At 40.9% G+C, this 19,200-nt stretch overlaps 1 protein-coding gene across 2 annotated transcripts; it reads right to left on the bottom strand.

Annotated features, from left to right (window-relative positions):
• Positions 1 to 1,400: 1,400 nt before the first annotated feature.
• LYSMD4 (LysM domain containing 4) lies at positions 1,401 to 15,330 on the bottom strand. Of its 2 annotated transcripts, none has more exons than XM_081289000.1 (3): positions 14,787 to 15,308; positions 13,421 to 13,704; positions 1,401 to 11,140 (listed from the first exon to the last, which is right to left on the bottom strand). In XM_081289000.1, exons 1-3 carry the CDS (start codon positions 14,863 to 14,865, stop codon positions 10,610 to 10,612), a joined length of 894 nt encoding a protein of 297 aa, XP_081145126.1. In that variant the 5' UTR covers positions 14,866 to 15,308; the 3' UTR covers positions 1,401 to 10,609. The 2 variants fall into 2 exon arrangements, with proteins under 2 accessions (XP_081145126.1, XP_081145127.1); XM_081289001.1 differs by adding an exon at positions 12,884 to 12,909 and having other exon boundaries at positions 11,001 to 11,140; positions 13,421 to 15,330.
• Between the last annotated feature and the right edge of the window lie 3,870 nt (positions 15,331 to 19,200).

Raw genomic sequence — 19,200 nt, 5'->3', positions numbered from 1 at the left:
TCCTTTGCATCAGCTTGGCTATTCTGATATGGCTGTTCATTGATGCAAACCAATGAAATCCATTCTAGCTCCAATAACTATTCACAGAAAATATCCCAAGTGTGTTGAGGGAATGGATATTGTTAGCACTTCAATCTTAGGCCCCATTTATCTTTAAAGGTTGGGGTGAGGGGTTGAAATGATTTGTCCAAAATACGTACACCATACTGACTGAGAGGCAACAGAAGTCAGGTTAACTTTGGAGTTTCATTTTTAAAAGTGATGCTGTTTATTCCATTATGCTGTTAGGTATTCATCAGTGGTCATCTTTTATGGTCATGATTCAGCTAGAAAATGGAAAAATTATCTAAGTTTGCAGTAGAAAATGTCTTTTTCTCTTGTGTCTTCTCAGCTGGCTCCTTGTAGCTGAACAGAGTCGTGGTGTTGAATTAAGTTAAAAGCTAAATTTTTGTGCTGGTTTTATTTGCTGGCTGTAGTGGAGTTCTTGTTAGCAGGTTTTGAAAGCTGGTTGAGTCCTGTGACTAAAAATAATCACAGCTGCAGCTACTTAAAATCAATTCACTGTGAGCTCCTAGTCAGCTCCCATGGGGGCCTTGCTCTATGCTATATCCTGTTTTCAAGCTGATCCTGTGCCTAAGTGGCACCAAAGTAATTTTCATTTGCAGCCCTGCACCAGCTGGAGGACAACAGCCTGCCCCTGTCTGTCTTGTCCAGTGGCTGGCAAGAGTCCAGAGTATCACTGTACCAATTAGTTGTGAACTTGTCTGATGTCTTCTCATGATCAGAATAAGGTTGTGGATTTGGGCAAGAATATCACAGAAATGATAGAATAATTTTGATACATCTTATTACAGGCAATGATGACCTTCATTGTCTGGGTAGGTGCTTTCTACCAGGTTTCTCCACTGTAAAGTTACTATCTTTCCCTTTGTTATTGCTAAATACCTCAGAGATACTTTGAGACTATGCAAGCTTTCCTCAGATTTTCACTCAAGCATTTTGTCTACAATTGTTGTTAATATGGTAGTTGCCTGTTTTCTTTTACATTTATTAATTGGGATTCTTTTAAGGAACAGCTATCCTTTCTCCCTGCTTATTTAATTTGATTATATATGGACTCATGGATATTTATTATATGGGTTATAATCTTGTACTGTCATTTTTTGTTCCTCAGATTGCTTCAGCTTTGGCCATTCATAGCTCCATCAGGTAACTCCTGTATTCTTTGGACACACCTTCCTCCCACCCCTTTGACACCATAAGATGTTCCTCACTCATCTTGTATTGTCCCTCTCCCAGTGCTGTGTCAACCACTTCTTCAAGGACTCCTGGTTTCTTTAATTAGAGAACAATATTTAGAAACCAAGATCTGGGCTTTAAATATGCTCATTGATTTACTAAGATCTTACTGCTTTTAGGCCCTCTCTGCAAACACAGCCTGGAAATGAATGTGGTATGCTCACTCACAGAGAGATACATTAGCATTTCATGAGTCTCTTCAGATTCCCATTCACTACAGGGTTAGTGTACCCTCCTTGCCTTTCTTTATTTATAATGCCTTTCTTTTATGGTAAGAAACCCAGCTCTAGTTACCAACAATCTATTTATTTGTTGAGTTCTAGTATACACATAAAGTCCTTTCAGAATCGCCAACCCATACCTGTGTGAGGAACACACATTTATTAACTACAGAACATGTTGGTGTTTTGTTTACTTTGGGCCTTACACTATCCAGGCAAGAGAATGTTTTCCATGGTTACTTTTAATTCCCAATTTCCTTCAGTGTGGTGGTTATTTATTCGTAATACAGGTAAGCTCATCTGTTGGTGTTTTTATTTTGTTACACTCTCCTTATCATAATTGGTTTCAGTTATTTGCAGGTGCGGGTATATGAATGATATCTGAAACATTTCTAAGAGAGCTTCTCAAAGAAATGTCACTCTTCTCACCATTCCATTTTCAACCCCATTTCTCCCACCAACCCTACATTACCAATAAGTCTTTCTAGTTTCTGGTATAATCCTTCCTGTTTGTCTTTTGCACAAATCATCAGCTTTGCTGTTTTCACTTGACAGCATATCTGGAAATGACTCTGCAAAGCATTCAGTTCACAGAAATCCTTGCCATTCTTTCTTATACCTGCATAGTACTCTGTGATGCAGACATTAAACCATGAACAGGCATTTCTTATTATTTCTAGTATTTTGCTGCTATCATTGACTAGCCTTGTACATATGTATTTTTGTACTGTTAGAAATTTATCTTCAGGGTAGATTCCTAATTGGGATGACTGAGTGAGTGCACATGTGGTTTTTATTCTTTCTTTCTTCTTTTTTTTTTTTTTTTTTGGTTTCCTCTTTGAAAGTTTATTTTTTAAAAAAAGAAAAAAAACTATACATTTTACATTCACTTCTCAGAACATTTAATGGTACCAGCTAATAATGTTATATAAAAAGCCCACCAGCTGCTTAAAATGGCTGCAATTTTACCATGTTCTGGTATTAAAAATGGTTTGAACCCTTTGGGGAAAAAATGTATAGCACAAAATACCAAGATGTCAAATCTCAAATGAAACAAAAATTTTAAATAAAGAGGAAATTATTTAGTAAAAATTCAAGGCTAAAAGAAAAAAATATTGTAAAATAGAGGATTTCCCCTGCACCCAGAGTTAGGTAAAAAATGCAATCAACCCCACCCAGCCCCCTCTATTTCCCTTAGAAAAACTCCCAATCCTGAATACAGATCAGCCCCTGGGATCTCACACTGGTCCTAGTTGGAAGTTAAGAACTGAGCCAGCGGATACCCACAAACACCGGCACCGGCAACCACTTGGCTTTGGCATGTCTATAGAAATCTCTCTGGGAACTGTGTAAGAGGACATGAGCATGTCCTCTTAACATTTGCATTTTCTCCAGCAGTGTGTGAGAATGCCTGTTTTCCTACAACCTCACCAAAAAATTTGTTGTTATATTTTTGACTTTTACAAGTCTGATATGATAAATTGTATCTCAATGTTTTAATTGCCTTTCTCTATTATGAATGATTTTTTAAATTTTTTTCACATGTTCAGGGGCCATTTAAATCTCTTCCGTCTGTGAATTGTCTCTTCATGTCTTTTTCCCACTTGTCTATTTGGTCTTTATTTCTCATTTTTTGAGTTCTTTTTATATCAAGGATATTAGTCCTTTTATTTCCTCCAAGTTTGTCAGTTCTCTTTTGATTGGGGGCATATTTTGTCTTGTAAAATTTTATTGGTTTTATATAGTCATATTTTTTGATACTGTGAAGCTTGAGCATTTTTAATCAATGAAAATAAATGTGCTTTTTGTTTCCACGTAAAAAGTAACACAAGTAATAGGTATTAAATAAACATCACAATCATTATAGAAAATTATCAGTATTTAATAGTGGCATAAATTTACAAATAGTTAAAACTGTTGTATTTCTTGGTTTTTATTCCTTTTTGTTTGTGTGTGTGTGTGTGTGTGTTTTCTTTTTAGTTATACATGACAGTAGAATGTATTTCGACATATTATACATATATAGGGTACAACTTCCCATTCTCTGGTTGTACAAGATGTGGAATTGGTCGAGTATTCATACGAATATAGGAAAGTTTTGTTTGATTCATTCTCTTTCCTATTCCTATCCCCCCTCCCTTCCCTTCATTCCCCTTTGTCTAATCCAAAGTACTTTTATTCTTCCCTCTCCAGCCCCCACTTATTGTGAGTTAGCATCCTTATATCAGAGAAAACATTCAGCTTTTGGTTTTTTGGGATTGGCTTATTTCACTTAGAATGGTAGTCTCCAGCTCCATCCATTTACTGGCAAATGCCATCACTTCATCTATTATGACTGAGTAATATTCCACTGTGTATAAATAGTACAGTTTCTTCATCCATTCATCTGTTGAAGGGCCACTAGGTTGGTTCCATAGTTTAGCTATTGTGAATTGAGCTGCTATAAATATTGATGTGGTAATGTCACTATATTATGCTGATTTTAAGTCCTTTGGGTATAAGCTGAGGAGTGGGATAACTGGATCTAATGGTGGTTCCATTGCAATTTTTCTGAGGAATCTCCATACTGCTTTCCAGAGTGGTTGCACCAATTTGCAGTCCCACCAGCGATGTATGAGTGTATGTCCCTTTCCCCCCACATCCTCACCAACATTTATTTGTAGTCATTTTAAAACTTTTTATTGCCTGTGGATTTTGAGTTATAGTTATAAATCCTTTCCATACACCAAAGTTAGAGAGGACTTTACCTATGTATCCCTGTACTTATATGGTTTCACCTTGTACAGTTAGCTCTCTAATCTATTTGGGATTTTATCCTTAAATATAGATCTAGTTTAATTTTTTTAACCAATGGTTGTCTAGATGTCCTGTTTACTTAAAAGTCCATATTTATCCCACTGATTTGAGTATCCCAGTACCTGTATCTTAGACTGTCTCCACATAAACTGGGTCTAATGCTAAACTTTATTTTTATTCTACTATGACCAGAAATTTGAAATGGCTCTCAACACTGCCCAGAAATGCAACTAAAACTCCTTATTATGTTAGTTGGCTCAATTAAGGACATACCTGTTTTACTTTATGTCCTCTCCATTCAAAACTCCATTACTATTTCCTCTTATTCCCAGCTAATTTCTTTCTCCCATACTGAGAAGAGTTTCCATTTAAAGAGCTCTAGTTTTCTCACAATAAAATGTGAGCATGTGCGCACATGCTCTGCCTTCCAGCAATCTAGCACTGTAGTTGAACTGTCTGTGCCCTTATCTAAAGCCAAGCCTTTGATTTTGTATACTGGAGCCCATTGTGTCTCTTCTTCTCAAGGTCTTCACTTAAGCAACTAACTGTCCCTTCTGACAGCAGCAATTTCTCCCTCTCTTCTAGATCTAGCACACCTTTCTATCACTCATTTCTAAAACAAATCAAAACAATGAACCTTGCAACTACTACCCTGCATCTGTCTGCAACATTAGGGCTCACCTAAGGATTATCACATCCTCTCCATTTTGTTTCAGGATGCTGTATATATTATTTTCAATGTTATAAGATGAAAAAGATGGGGAATCACCAACCTACAGAGATATCAAGAATGAGAAGTTCTGAGAACTTCATTGGAAGCCGGGGAGACCAGAAGGTCTGTTGGTTATGTAGCAAGGAAGTATGTTCCATAAGAGCGGGAGGACTTATGAGGAGGAAGGAGCAATGATGTCAAAGTGGCACTAAGGAACAAGAATAACCATTACCTTCTGGACTACTGGCCCATGGGCTGTCCTTCCTTTCCAACTACTTGGTTGAATATCACTTAGCATAAATGGAATTGTGGGAAACTGCTACCTATTTAATAGCTTGGGATCAGGTTCTGAATAACACTGAATTATTTGATGGGCAGTGGGAATTGCTGAAAGTGTGAGTGGTATAATGGGTGAGCCCTGGACTTAAGAACAGCAATCTTTACACTTTGGAAGAGGCTCACTTGTTGGAGGGGAGACTTAAGCAATTGTCTCAATTTGTACCCATGGGATTTTATAGAGTTGACAGTAATGACATGAAGAGGTTGCCACCTCTCCATTCAAAGATTTACTTATCATGCTGCCTTATCCTTTCCTGATTCTTCTGTTTGGAGTTAAATTTCTTGGATCTGTGGGCTTATATAGTTACATTTAACTGGAAAAAATCCCAATCGTTATTTCTTTAATTTCCCAATTATTCCTTTCCAATTATACATATATTGGGCCATTTGATGCCTCAAAGCTCATTGAGGTTTAATTTATTTTCTTATTCAGTCTTTGTTTAGTTTTGGGTAGTTTCCATCACTGTTTTTTTTTTTCCCCCAATGTCTAATCTACCACTAATCCCATTAAATGCATGTTTCATTATAGGTATTTCAATCTCTAGAACTTTATTTGGATCTTATAACTTTAATTTCTTCCATCATTGTGTTCATATATTCTCAAACATATAGGGCGTATATGTAATAGCTGTTTTATATCCTTATCTGCAAATTCTGTTATTCATGTCACTGAAATCTATTTGGTGATTCTTTCCCCACCCAGTTGTCATTTCTTATTTTTCAGCATACCTGGTAACTTTTGGTTGGATGCTAGACATGGTGAATTTTATGGTTTGGGATACTAGGTTTTATTTTTTTCCTTTAAATATTTTTATGCTTTGTTCTGGGCATGGTTACTTAGAATCACATTGGTCCTTTTGAGGCTCACTTTGAATCTCAGTCACCTCTAAAATCCCATTGAAACAATCATTTCTTGAGGTTCCCTTCCTCCAAACAAACCTTTCCAAAACTGAGATTACTGTTAAATGCTTATTAACTCTGCTGCTCAGACTTACAGTAGTGTTCCATTCATCAAATAATGCCAAATCACTTCATCACAGATTTCAGTTTCCCAGAACCTGGCCTCAAATTGTTCCTATTGCATTTCCCCACAATTCTATTTACATTTTCTTCAACACCAGGCTACTCATGGTTCCTATCTACATTTCCCCCATATTTCTTTCCTCTAGAAAAGGAGGAGCATTTTTTGAAAACAGTTATCCACTACCATATCACTTTAAAACCTTTCTGGAGTCAAATAAGAAAATGTCAGCCTCTCTAGAAAACCTGTCTTGTTTTTTCAACCATTGACCATCATACTCGTTTCCCCTCTCATGGGCCAGAGTTTTTTTTGTTTTGTTTTGTTTTATCATCTCACCACTCTTCAATAGGTCTTATCTTTCTCGTTAAATTATAAGCATCTTGATAAAACCATGTCTTGCTACTACATCACCTCTTGGCATAATTGGTATTCTGGAAGTTAGTGAATGAATTCTGGAAGGTTATATATACATGGATAGATGGATTGATGGGTAGTGAGGTAGAAGGATACATGAGAAGAGCACATGTTTCTTATTAGGGCAGTGAAATGGTGATTTAAAAATAACCAAATGCTTTGGGAAATTTGGGGAACGATCTGGGAAAGTCTCCGAGATAAGGACTCCACTGCCAGCACCACCACTACCACTGCTTCAGCAGTCTCTTTAAGCCCTCTATGGTTTTTCTGGGGGTAATGGGACCTGATTGGTTGTAGGAGACAAAGTGACTGGCCTCACCTCTCTTCAGCAGCTCCACTGTACCCAGATGGCTCTGACAGACCTAGCAAAAGTGTATGCTGTCCACACTCTACCCTACCCAAGTGCCCCTGTTGAGCCAGGTGACGCCAGCTGGCCCTCCTCTCCGGACATAAGCTTGGAGAAACCCTGTCCAGGGCATTAAGCACTGGAAGGAAAGTGGTTAAGGGAGGTTTTACTGCTAACGCAAATGAAATTTATTTCATACAGTCAAGTGAGACACTTGGCTCTCTGGCTCAGGGGCTAAATTCAGTAGATTTTACACCAGCAAGAAACTTGATATACAAATGCTGATTCTATAGTTCTTGGAATTCAGACAATGGGTCAGACTTTTGTCACTACACAGTGTCCCAGGTGGACCAGTAGAGACTGTCTTAATTATTCTCTCTGCCACTTTCTCCGAAGCCCTGCTTTGGGAGGTTACAACCAGCCCAGTGCAGCCAGAGAGGCTGGAGTGGCCCCCCATGTTCTAAGCATGGCTCAGGCTATCAGTACCTTCCCGGAAGCACAGAGAAGAAAATCAGAAGGTGGCAGTGCAGCAATGCCCAGAGCAAGGGGATTAAGAAAACAGACTTCCAACCCTGTCAGTCTGGACTAGACTCTCAACAGCCCCACTTAACACCTGTGATTTAGCTTATTTTTCCATTTGTAACATGGGGATAAGTGCCTACCTTACAAAGAGATTGTGAGGACAAGATGAGGTCGTGTGTAAAGTTTTTAGAGCATTAGCAACCATACACACAGGTTATGGATGATGCTTTTGCTTCCAGGGCTATAGTCCAGTCTTTCCCAAAGATAAATCTTCATGACTCTTTGAGCCTTTGCTATACAGCACAGCTCAGCTGTCAGCCCTTGCCAGTGCCAAGTGGCTCTTCTCTCAATTCCATGACCTTCAACATACATCCTCCCTTTCTGCCTTCCCAACTGCAGTCTAGAAGACCTTGCACAACAAAGCCTGCCATTGTGTCTCTCCAGAAGAAACCTGGAGCAGTTTGCCTGAGAAGGGAGATTGCTTAGGTTTCAACATTCAGTCCTGTTGTTCAAACAAAAAGATAAATTATTTCTTTAAAACATTAACTCCCCAAAGACACTGAAAATGCAGTAAATTATGTAGAAAATATAATTGTGGTTATTTCTTACCTATACCTAACAATCCTGAAGCTTCTTTACACAGGTCAACCAGCCAAAGTGTCCCACACCTTTCCGTGTCACCATGGACACAACAGCAGCTGCTGGGTCCAGGCACAGACATCATCCTGGACCTTCCCAACATTGTTCCACATCTTTCAATTCTAAATTAGCAATCCCCAAATCTTAAAAAAGGGGGAATCATGTTTCCTTCTGAGAAGAATTTATTTTATTCCATTTGTGAAAAGTAAAGGACACAGATATTCATTTTTTGCCTGGCAAGAGTGATTTCCCAATGGGACTCTTCTGGTGAAGTTAATGGTAACAAATATTAAAGAAATCTGTCTTTCATCAAAACATTTATATGATAACAAGTTTCCTGTATCAAGCCTCACAAGTTAATTTTGTCCTTAAATTATTTTGGTCTATTAAGAAAATATTTAATTTTGAAGCTACTTTAAATGTGCTAAGTGAACACATTGTTTCTTCACACAAACTGAGAGGAAAGAAATTGGAAACCTATTTAGTGAGTTCTCTTCTGCCACACTCCCCTCCTCTTACACATGAGATTTCCTAAGCTTATCTCTAGGCCTAAGGTGTCAAGTGCCATGACTAGCTCTAAAGCTCAGTGTTGGTGCAGTGTTTTCCTTCCTCTCCACAGACCTTTCAGAGACTAAGCCACCAGCCACCTCGGCCCCCTCCCTACTGTGACACAGCTGACTGACTCCCAGGCAGCAGCATGCTCTCACCACCTATCCCTGCTGCCTTGATCAGCAAACCTGAGGCCCCTTCCTCCCTCAGGTAGCAAGCCTCCTTTTTATGGACTTTCACAGCCAGAACTACTTACTGTGGTTTTGTATAAACCCCCTAAAGGACCACATGTTAAAAGGTGTGGTCCTTGGCTTGACACTGGTGGACCAAGCTGGTTTGGGAGGTGATGGACTCTTTACCAGGTAGGGCCTACTGGGGGGAAGTTAACTCACTTGGGATGTGTCCTTGAAGGGGTAGTGGGACCCTGAACCTTCCTCTCTTTTTGCTTCCCAGGTGTCATGAGGTGAAGTTTTCTCTACTAAGAAACAGCAGATTAACCAAACTGAAGCCTCTGAAACCATGAGTCAAAATAAACCATTCCTCCTCAGAAGATGTTTACCTCATGTATTCTGTTACAGCAAAGAAAACCTTATTAACATACACCTCCAGCCCTACCGTATGTGTCTGGTATTTAACATTATGAGCCACATGGTACACAGAAGGTTACTCTAGGGACATCACCCAAAGAAAAGAGGACAACTGCCTTCTCATGCTGTGGCTCTAGTATTCCTAAGAATGGAGTCAGGAAGTAGCAGAAAGAATCATGTTTCAGGTGTGCACAGAGACTTAGCAGTGCTAGCCTAATGACTGCTCAGCCTCAGAAGTACATGTGCTAGAACTTTGGTGACTAGCATGCTGCCTTTTTGCTACATGCAAGCCAGCAAGAGCTCCTTCCAAGAATGCTGACTGGAGACCCCACATAGCCATCACCAGGTGGATGCTCATGACTGAAACTGGGCAATGGCTCCTATGTGTTTGGCTTAAGACATGCCTGTGTCAGACAAAACAATTCTAGAAGTATGAAGAACAGAATGGCTGTTTACCCAATAGCATGGCATTTAGGACTTGGAATTTTTTTCAATTCTACAAGTGGCACTGCTAACTGAAGAGGCAAACACAAAGCACAGCTTGTTATAATTGTTCATTATCACTCTTAACACAGGGTGACATGTGGATACTATTTCATAGCACCTTCGCCAGGGAAACATGGAACAAACTTAGAGCCAGGCCTACTCCCCCCTTCATAGCAGGTGGGAACACAATAGTAAGGCAACCCAAACCAATTGTGGGGCATGCACTGAATGGGTCCCTTGGCCAGGCCATTCCTGCCACTCTGAGCATATCCATGCAGAGACCCATGCAGAACTACTGTGAAAGCACACACAGTCCACTAAATGCCTTCAAGAAGTGGCCATCAGTCACATGTAAACGTCTCTCTTACACACCTCTCTGGATATGGAGGCTAAGGGTGGTGGTTTTTGGGATCCTGCAGCCTTAGGTTAGATGAGGCCATTGCTCAGGATCAGTGCAATAGAGAATACTGTGGTGACTTCTGAAATGCATCCATATATCCCAGGAACCAAAACGTAGCACCTTTAGTATATGGCCAGTGACAGCTGATACATCAAGTCCAACTGCTAAAGCTGGGCTGATTATCCATAAACAGCAGCCTACTTCTTTGCCTGAGTGTTCTGACTGGACTGGCTGGCTGAAGAGTTGATGGTGGCCTTTGGAATTTGAAAATCTGGGGCTTAACCTGGAACCACACTCAATGCCATCGAGCCATTATGAACAGCAGTTGTGTTCAGGTTATTAGGGATGTCCTCAGGAGCCTGTATTTTAAAATAGACCAAATAAAACACTGGCAACACAATCCCAATTAGAAGCATGATGAAAACAGCATTCCACCACTGAATCCCACAGTCTGCTCCATCTGTCAGTGTCTTCGGAGGAGCTGGGAGCAGTGGCTGATCAGAGGTCTCTGTGCAGTAGCTCTCACTTAGGAAGATCTCTGACTGCGCTGCACGCTCAATATTCTGATCAATCCCTTTAAAGAAATCTGTCAGTTGGCTGGTCTGGGCATCAGCGGCTGTGGTAGCTCTGTCTACATCTGGTAATTCCACAAAGGTCACTGTGGTCTCTGTGGATGGTTCTGGAAGAGGTTTCAGTTCTTTGTGGGTCTCTGTTAGGATCCCATGGTTTTTCACTGGAATCTTAATAGATTTCAAAGCATATAAATCTTGTTCTCTGATGAAGTTGTTGACTTTCTTGATATCTGCGACCTAGGGATGCCATGAAGAGACACATTATAAAATCTATATACCTCCTTAAAACTAATAACCAACCCTTCACCTTTTGGGGTGATGAGCCAAGTCCATCCCAGTTAAGCTGAGGAAGGCTGGGAAACTACACTGCATGCTGAATTAGTTTAGGTAACTTGGGTTGTTCTGTTGTTGGGAGTTTTGTTTTCTGGTTTTTACTCAGCCTTCATGAATAGCTTAGTAAATCAAATATGCCTATAGATATACAAGCCTGAACGATCTTAAGACAAGTTTTGGAAACAAAGTGTGATTAAACAAAATGCTTTTAGGTGAAACACAGTCATGAATGACACTAAAATGAACACTGGAGCTCTTTGTATTTCCTTTAATTTTGAGGCAACAGTGCCCCCATCTGGAAATCCGCTCACAGCAGAACCCAATTAAGTAACTGCCAGACATTAGCAAGCCAAAGCCTCTACCACCTCTAAGGACACATTCAGAATCTAGTTTATCTGTAATACCTTCTAACTGATGTGCCCTCAAGGACTTTCACAGGAGTACTACAGGGTATATGAACTTATTTTTCAAATAATAAAATTACAGGGCATCTAAACTTATTTTTCAGATATATATTGAAGAGATCTCAATACTTCTTATCATTTGAAATATAGAAAATCAATCTAGTTGGAAGTTATGGACTGATTTCCTATTTCAAACTTAGGTGAAAGAACTATGGCTGAGAGTTTTATTAAGTAACACAAAGTTCATAATAAACTCCTCTTATAATTAAAACCTTAACATTTAAGAAGGGGGAAATGGGAGCTGGGGTTGTAGCTCAGTGGTAGAGTGCTTGCCTAGCATGCATGAGGCACTGTTTCGATACCTGGCACCACATATAAATAAATAAATAAATAAATAAATAAATAAATAAATAAATAAAGGTGTTAAAAAGACCAATTTGGGGGAAAAGCAGAGGAATGTAAGTGAAAAAGTAAATTCCCCCACAAGCTAATGTCTGAAAAATTTCCAAAAGCATGTGAAATGGACTCAAAAGACCATTTTAACTATAAGTTTTAACTCAAAAGCCCATTTTAACTAGAATGTAAATATAGTCCCCAGACCTTTAGTCACAAACTCATTCAAATCAATCATGTCAGTGACTGAAATTTTTTAACAACTGCTTTTGGCATTTCATTGAATCAGATGGGGAAAATTTTTATTTTGAAATTAATGAAAGTAGGAAATAACTTGAGACTTTTTTATTTTTGTTCTCTATTAAACTAACAGCAAATTTATTTACTAAAAATAGTAAAACTGATTAGTTACTAGAGGCATTATATATTATTTATGGATTTATTAGTCATCACTATTCCAACAGGCCTACTTCACCTATGTAGGCCTTTGTAGAGTAGGATTTATTTTTTAGTCCATGTTCTATAAACATACATTATTCCTATACAAGCTGAAGATAAGAGTCAAACAAATGTCAGTGCAATTGAAAGATGCTATGTGTCCCTGGAGACCAGCCTGTAGTTCTTTGGAAAAGATCCAAACACCACACACAATCTTTTTAATCATGTGAATCATGTTAGATAAATGACAGATATTTTAAGAGGGAATTTTTTTGTTGTTGTTTTTTACTAAATAGCTTATATAGCCTTAGAGAAGGTCACAGAAATCTGTAGTACAATGGTAGCAAAATGAAATGAACAGTTTCAATCTAAGAGAAAATGCCATGATTCTATAAATACTTTTCCTACTTACTTTGCCATTGTTAATCACTCTGAATGCTAAAAACATAATTAAAGAGAAAAACAAGGTTATACAGAATACAAAGCATAGAGGCTAAACCATGCAGTTCTAAAATAGAGAAGGGAAAACTTTACTAGTCAAATAAATTACTGTCAAGAAAAAAAAAATCAAAGTAGCAATAAAAGCAAGCATGCTAAAGAAATCTTAGATAATTTCTGCCTGGCGTCTCCAGCCCCCTTAGGTCTTAAATAAGATATGCTCAAAAGAAAAAATAAAGTCTCAGAATTTTAATGGGAAGAGATAGGGCAGAGTCAAACTACTCTGAGAGGCAAATGCACTATGGCCTGAGGTTCCTAACTAACCTCATTTCTGAGCCCAGGGTGCAGAACTAAAGATACTTCTACCAACCTTCCAAATCTGGCTAAAATGGGAGTCCTTGGCTGCTACAATAAGCCTCTGGCCACTTATTAGGGGTCAGCAAGGGTAACAAATAAGTTACTCTATGTTCCTCTAAATACAAGGAGACAAAGTATTTGGCAGGTATCTTACTTTGCAGCCATACTGAAGAGCCAACTTGTTGAGGTTGTCCTCCTGGGCCAGCTCCCGTTGGAGCAGCACCATGTCACCTGCTCCAGGCTTGTGAGGGTGGTGAACACTGTTCTGGCGTTCCTTGCCCCGTGGCCGTAGAACAACATGTTGAGACTCTTCCTCAGAGGAGTCCCCAGAATCCCCACTGCCATTCTTGAACACATAAATGTGGCTGCTTGGAGTTGTACACACAACAGCTGGGCCTTGTAAGGTCTTGGTTAACATTCCCTTTTGCCTCATCTTAACTGAAAACCAAATCCCAGGGTTAATCCCATATAAGGTATATTCATTCTTCCTTGGTTTCATTAAAGAGAAGTGTCTCATAGCAATGATCCCTTTCCCTGATTATTGCAAATACTGAACAAATACCATCAGTACAAAACAAGAATGTCCTTATGCTGGCTGAGATGGAAGGACACGGGCAGAATAAAAACATTTTTTCCCCTAATTTCATACTTTTCGTGCAGAAAACAAGAGATTCCCCACACTTCTGCCTTATTCCTTACTGATAACTGTATCCTCCCTCGCCCCCCAAAAATCCCACATCTCTACACAACATCAATTTTTGGTCTCACAGTGGTAAAGTGACTGGGATCCTTGCAATGACAGGTAAGATTGTTCTGTTTCCTTGTATTAAGAATCTTAAATTCCGAACCTTGGTACAAAGAATTTTTACTCAATACTTTACACATTCCAAGGTATCTTTACTATAATCAATACAACTAAAGTGCTCTTAATTTGATATTTGGTTAACTTATCTCGTATGTGACTAAGTTACGGGAAAAGCCTGTCAAACTGAGAGATTCTTCCCATTTCCACAGGTCACTCTGTATTCATTACCTCCCCTGGTCTGCTTGTATTTCCACCTTGAGCCAAGTACCAAAGCCATAATACCCCCTTTCCCTTCTTCAAATCGTTCTAATGAAATTCCAGAAATTACAAATCAAACTCGGAGAAGGACGGCCTGCACAGGCGCTGGCATGAAGCCCTAAGAAGTCATACGGATGTGGCCCATTCACGGACTGCCCGGGGCCCAGCGTTACCCCCACCGGGTCGAGGCCCTCCGGTAGGCACCGCCCCAACTCCTTGATGCCACGGCCACGGGAGGAGAAGGGAGGCTGCTCGAGGTCCGGGCCTTCTCGTCCAAGCACAGGAGCTACAAGAGGGCTCCCACGGCTCTCAGAGCCCAGTTTCCCTTACAGCCCCTTCTGAGAAAGGATGGGACCAAAACAAAACACCAGCCACACAAAGAAAGGGAGTGCCCTGACCCTGGCTTATAAGGGCGGGACCCCAACATTCTAGAAAAGCACAACCTCCAACCTCTGACCTCTCACTCCCGCAATCTGGGACCAGCTCTCTACAGTCACCGCCCCTCCACCTGCCGGAGCTTCTCCCCAGGAAGCCATGGAGTGGCTGCCCGCGCCGGAGCCGACAAGTTAGGCCAGACCACCGCGCCGCTACAAGTTCGCGAGGACTGCATTCAAGACCGCGGCCCCCTCCTCCAGGAACCGGTACCTCGGCTCCCAGCCCCGCCGCGACCCTCCGCGGCCGCCGCGCCCGTCGATTGGCTACTAGAATCGAGTCTTCCGGGGGCGGGGCCGGAGGAACAACCAATGAAACCAGTGGTGGGCGGGCACTGGCAGGAGCCCAGCGGAGCAGAGAAGTCCTCAGGAGATCTGGTCTGGGGGCGGGCTTAGGGGCGGGTCCCTGGGCCGGGGGCGGGACTCCAGCTTCAGTTCCCCCAGCCCGCCCGACTCAGCTGTGCCCAAAGATTGTAAAACACTTTTAATTCTTCCTTCGCAATGGTGACAGCCCTCTGCTGAGCCTCAGCTATCTCACTGGTAGGAAGGGGCTTTGACCCGCCTGCGTGGATATCACCTCTGGAGACCTCTCGCGGAAAAGACACGGGCAAGGGGTCTTTCTTCCGCTGCCTTATCTGCAATCTTGAGCTTTTAATGCCAGGGCAAAGGAGGGTTTTGCCCCGCCTCGTTCCTGAGAATAAAAAAGAAAAGTCCATGAGTGTGAAACATTGATTGTAACAACACAGACCAAAATAATAATCATCGTCACCATTATTATCAGGTGTTCCTGGTGGAGGACTTAAGCTTAAAAGTGATGAAAAAACTCTCACACGCTAAGCCCCAAATGTTGGAAACTTCTACTCAAAAAAGGAAACCAAAATAAAAAGCGAAAACAGGGAGAAATACATGCAACAAACATGACCAAAGACTAGAAAAATGAAAAGGAATTTGAAGGGCTCTTTCTGGTTTTAGGTAAACAAAGTGGGGATTCATTGTGACTCTTGTCCAAATCGTATTGAGAAGGGGCTTTCTTTGCAGTAGGCTTGTTTCTAACACACTAAGAATGGGGGAAATTCTTAACCTTCCCTGTTTTCCAGGAGCACAGGTCTTCTTCCAGACAATGAGATGGGAAAGAGAATGTTGAATGGGATTTCTGAAAAAAAAAAAAAAAAAAAACTCTTGAAATGGGGACATCTGGAAAAGTTCTTTAAAATGTGTGTTCCTCTTTAACTTTCCCTTTTGTCCAGAATGAAGATATGATGGCTAGGCCACCTGCAGCCCTAATGGAATATGAGATTATACTGAAGATGGAATCCATGTGCTAAGGGTAGCAGAGCAAGAATATGGAAGGTGTGTAAGAGATAAATGCTTTCCATGTTTCAACTATTGTTAAGGGCTTTGTTAGTAGCTGCTGAGAAATTCCTAAGTTACATACTTTGGCACAGAGATTAAGTAAGTTACTCACCCAAGGTGCCATAACTAATGGAGTACAAGAGACAGGATACAAGCCCAGACACCAGTGACCCTTTTCCTCGTGGACTTATAAAAGTATCTGAGAAGGGCTCCTTTCGTTTTGCCTACTGCCCCAGCCCAATGCAAGAACCCTACTAACTTGTTCAACATGTTACTCAGAAACACTCTCATTTTCTCCCCAGGCCATTGACTGGGCTGACTTGAGACATAGTTCCTCAGGTCTGGATGAACCAATGAGAAGTATGCAAGCCAAATGACTTGTCCACTGAAGTGTGTTGGGGTCTCATTTACAAGGATAGCCCCACTACTGTGACCTAAGAAAGTTGGGACTAAACCTCCACAAGCAGATGTGTCTACTCAGATCCTCCCAAACACTTACCAAACTATCTGCTGTGATCTAGGGAAGGGTTTGTCAGGTGAGTTATCCCATTTATCTGCAGCCTTATTTAGGGAAGACTCAATTATTCCCAGGACCCAACTGTGGGGAGGTACCAGAAAACAGAAGCCTATTGAATAGGCAAGCTGTCAAAGGCAGAAGTTAGCTAGGGTCATGGCACTCCAGACCCACAGGAGAGTCCACATTGGAAACCCAGAGCCCTACCCCACATCCTGTGCTCCCTTAGGGGAACCTTCCTGGACTATTCAAGGTTGACTTCCCCAACCGGTCCTGCTCAGAGTCTGAGGCTGTTCTCTCTTCTCCACGTGGGTAGGGAACTCAGTTTCCTTTATTGGTTTCCCAAGTCACACCCACCATCCCATCCCTTAGTGTCTGCAGTATGACACATACAGGTCTTATAGATGCATTTTAACACCTCTACTTGTTCTTCTGAATAAAACCTCAGCCCCAAATATCCCCCTCACCCTTTTCTTTCCATTCTCTGTGTAGACAGCAGAGTGTGCCCTGCTCTGGGGTACTCTATGATTAATAGATCAGTAGTTTTTAGATTGTGCCCAACCCAGAATTACTCCATTTTACAAAGCAGAAGTTTGCCATTAGTTACTCAACTCTGAGTTAGTTACTCAACTTTGAGTATAACTACTGAAGTAAAATGAACTCTACTTATTTGTGCAACTGAACAACCATTATCTGCCTATTACAACCATAAGGCACAAACTAGTAATTGATCCTATGAACAAAAAATGACAACCTGTTGTCACTGGAAAGCAGGGAGCTGAAACTCTAAACCTCAGTTCTTGTGTTCCAATGAAAGAAAATTTAAAGTCAGGCACAAAAAGCCATGCAAGAGAACTTGTTATAAGTGAAAGTAGAGTAAAAGCAAAGCGAGGCTTAAGCAGAGCACCCTCAAGAGAAAGAGTGGGCCATCTTCAGCAGAGAATGACAAAGGAGACAATGCTGTCTCCAGATTTATTACTGTTTGATGTTTACCAGGAGAACTGGGAACCACCTTCTGTACTCTTTGCCAATCAGGTGTTCAACTCCTCCTTCATGTTGGGCAGTGGAGTTTTTGACATACCAGACCACCTTCATACACTGACTCTTTGCATTCACTGGCTCTCTCTGGAACTGTCATGGTGGCCATCCCATTTAGGAGGCTTCATCTACAAGTCAATCCCATGTAAATATGGGCCCTGGGGTCAAGAGCTGGTCAGAAGTTACCATAGTGCACCTGAACTACTAAAGGAATCTTCCTTCCCAGACAAGTGGAAGCACCTCTAGCCATAATTCCTAGCTTCACATCTACATCAATGGACCCTGTCAAGAGTTAGTCCCATTAATCTTTTTCTTTTGACACATTTCCCATTAGCTCCTTTGCTTCTATTTATTTTCTACAAATTAACTACCACCCTTTTCTTTCTTGTCCACTTTGAAAGTAGTTTAAAGAGGACCCTAAAGTAATTTAAAGAACACTTGTGACCTTTCCATGTATTTCACTGCTCACTGCTAGCTACTCCCTAACATTGGGAACTTATCAAATTGATCAGAAGTGCATGGATTCATAGGTCTTTCAACCCCATATCAGAAAAACCAGGCCCATGAACTTATGGAAAATACCAGACCACCAAAGAAGAAACCCCCTCACCAGAGACCCATAAAAAGAAGTACTCCAGGACTGGACACATTGTCAAACTGACCCTGTAACCTGGTCACTCATTATGAGCCTTGTCCAGGAAAATTGTACACAGTGACTAATTTCTGATTCTCTGTCCTAGGGCTTCAGCACGGCATGGTTTCTCTTACATGTGACAACCATGCACAGCCCATTTCAAGCTGACATCTGAAGCTGACACTGTGAAACTGCCATCCCTCTGGACCCTGTCCTAGAATAAGTTCTACACTTTGACACCTCTGTGCCCCAAACAAATTTCTTAGGCTGGTTTCTCATCTTATCTGACCACCTACACTGACTCTTTGCATTCATATCTGCTCTCTGTCCTTGCTCTCTGTCTCCTGAGCTTCTGTGGCTGCCTTAGCCCTTTTTTAGCCTTTCTGATATATATGTGTGTGTGTATATATATATATATATATATACACACACACAGACTACACACACACATACACACACGTGTGTGTGTGTGTGAGAGAGAGAGAGAGAGAGAGAAAGAGAGAGAGAGAGAGAAAGAGAGAGAGAAAGAGAGAGAGAGAAAGAGAGAGAGAGATTGGCTTGAGTGTTATACATATTAATGGTTTAGTTTGGAATTGAAGAACTTGTGATTGCTTGGCTTAGGACTATCAGGTGACTCACAAGTATTCAGTGAATTTCAGCTGCTAAAAGTGGTGTAGCTCATTAATTTACTGTTATTCAGTAAATTCTGACATTGTGGAAAGACACATATGTGTTGGGTCTATGTTAACAACATACTCACTCATGACATTGGCTTTCTTTAGTGCCAAACTTTAAACTCAGCTCTGGCTTTCGTGCAAACTATGCCCAGGTTTGGAGGGCCTAACTCAATACCTCTACAGTTCCTATCTCCTCCCCAGTTTCCAAGATGGGGCAGGGAACA

The sequence above is a fragment of the Spermophilus citellus genome, assembly GCF_964194105.1.
Source record: "Spermophilus citellus genome assembly, chromosome: 4".
Lineage (NCBI taxonomy): Eukaryota > Metazoa > Chordata > Mammalia > Rodentia > Sciuridae > Spermophilus > Spermophilus citellus.
The sequence above is the reverse complement of the archived record's forward strand: the minus strand, read 5'-3'. Positions and strand labels throughout refer to the sequence as shown.

Excerpts from the sequence above, each read along its gene's own strand:
- LYSMD4 (XM_081289000.1), bottom strand. The coding sequence starts at position 14,865 with ATGGCTTCCTGGGGAGAAGCTCCGGCAGGTGGAGGGGCGGTGACTGTA. Across the intron at positions 13,705-14,786 it reads CCAGATTGCGGGAGTGAGAG|TTAAGATGAGGCAAAAGGGA; the intron begins GTCAGAGGTTGG and ends TTTGGTTTTCAG. Across the intron at positions 11,141-13,420 it reads CTCTTCAGTATGGCTGCAAA|GTCGCAGATATCAAGAAAGT; the intron begins GTAAGATACCTG and ends TGGCATCCCTAG.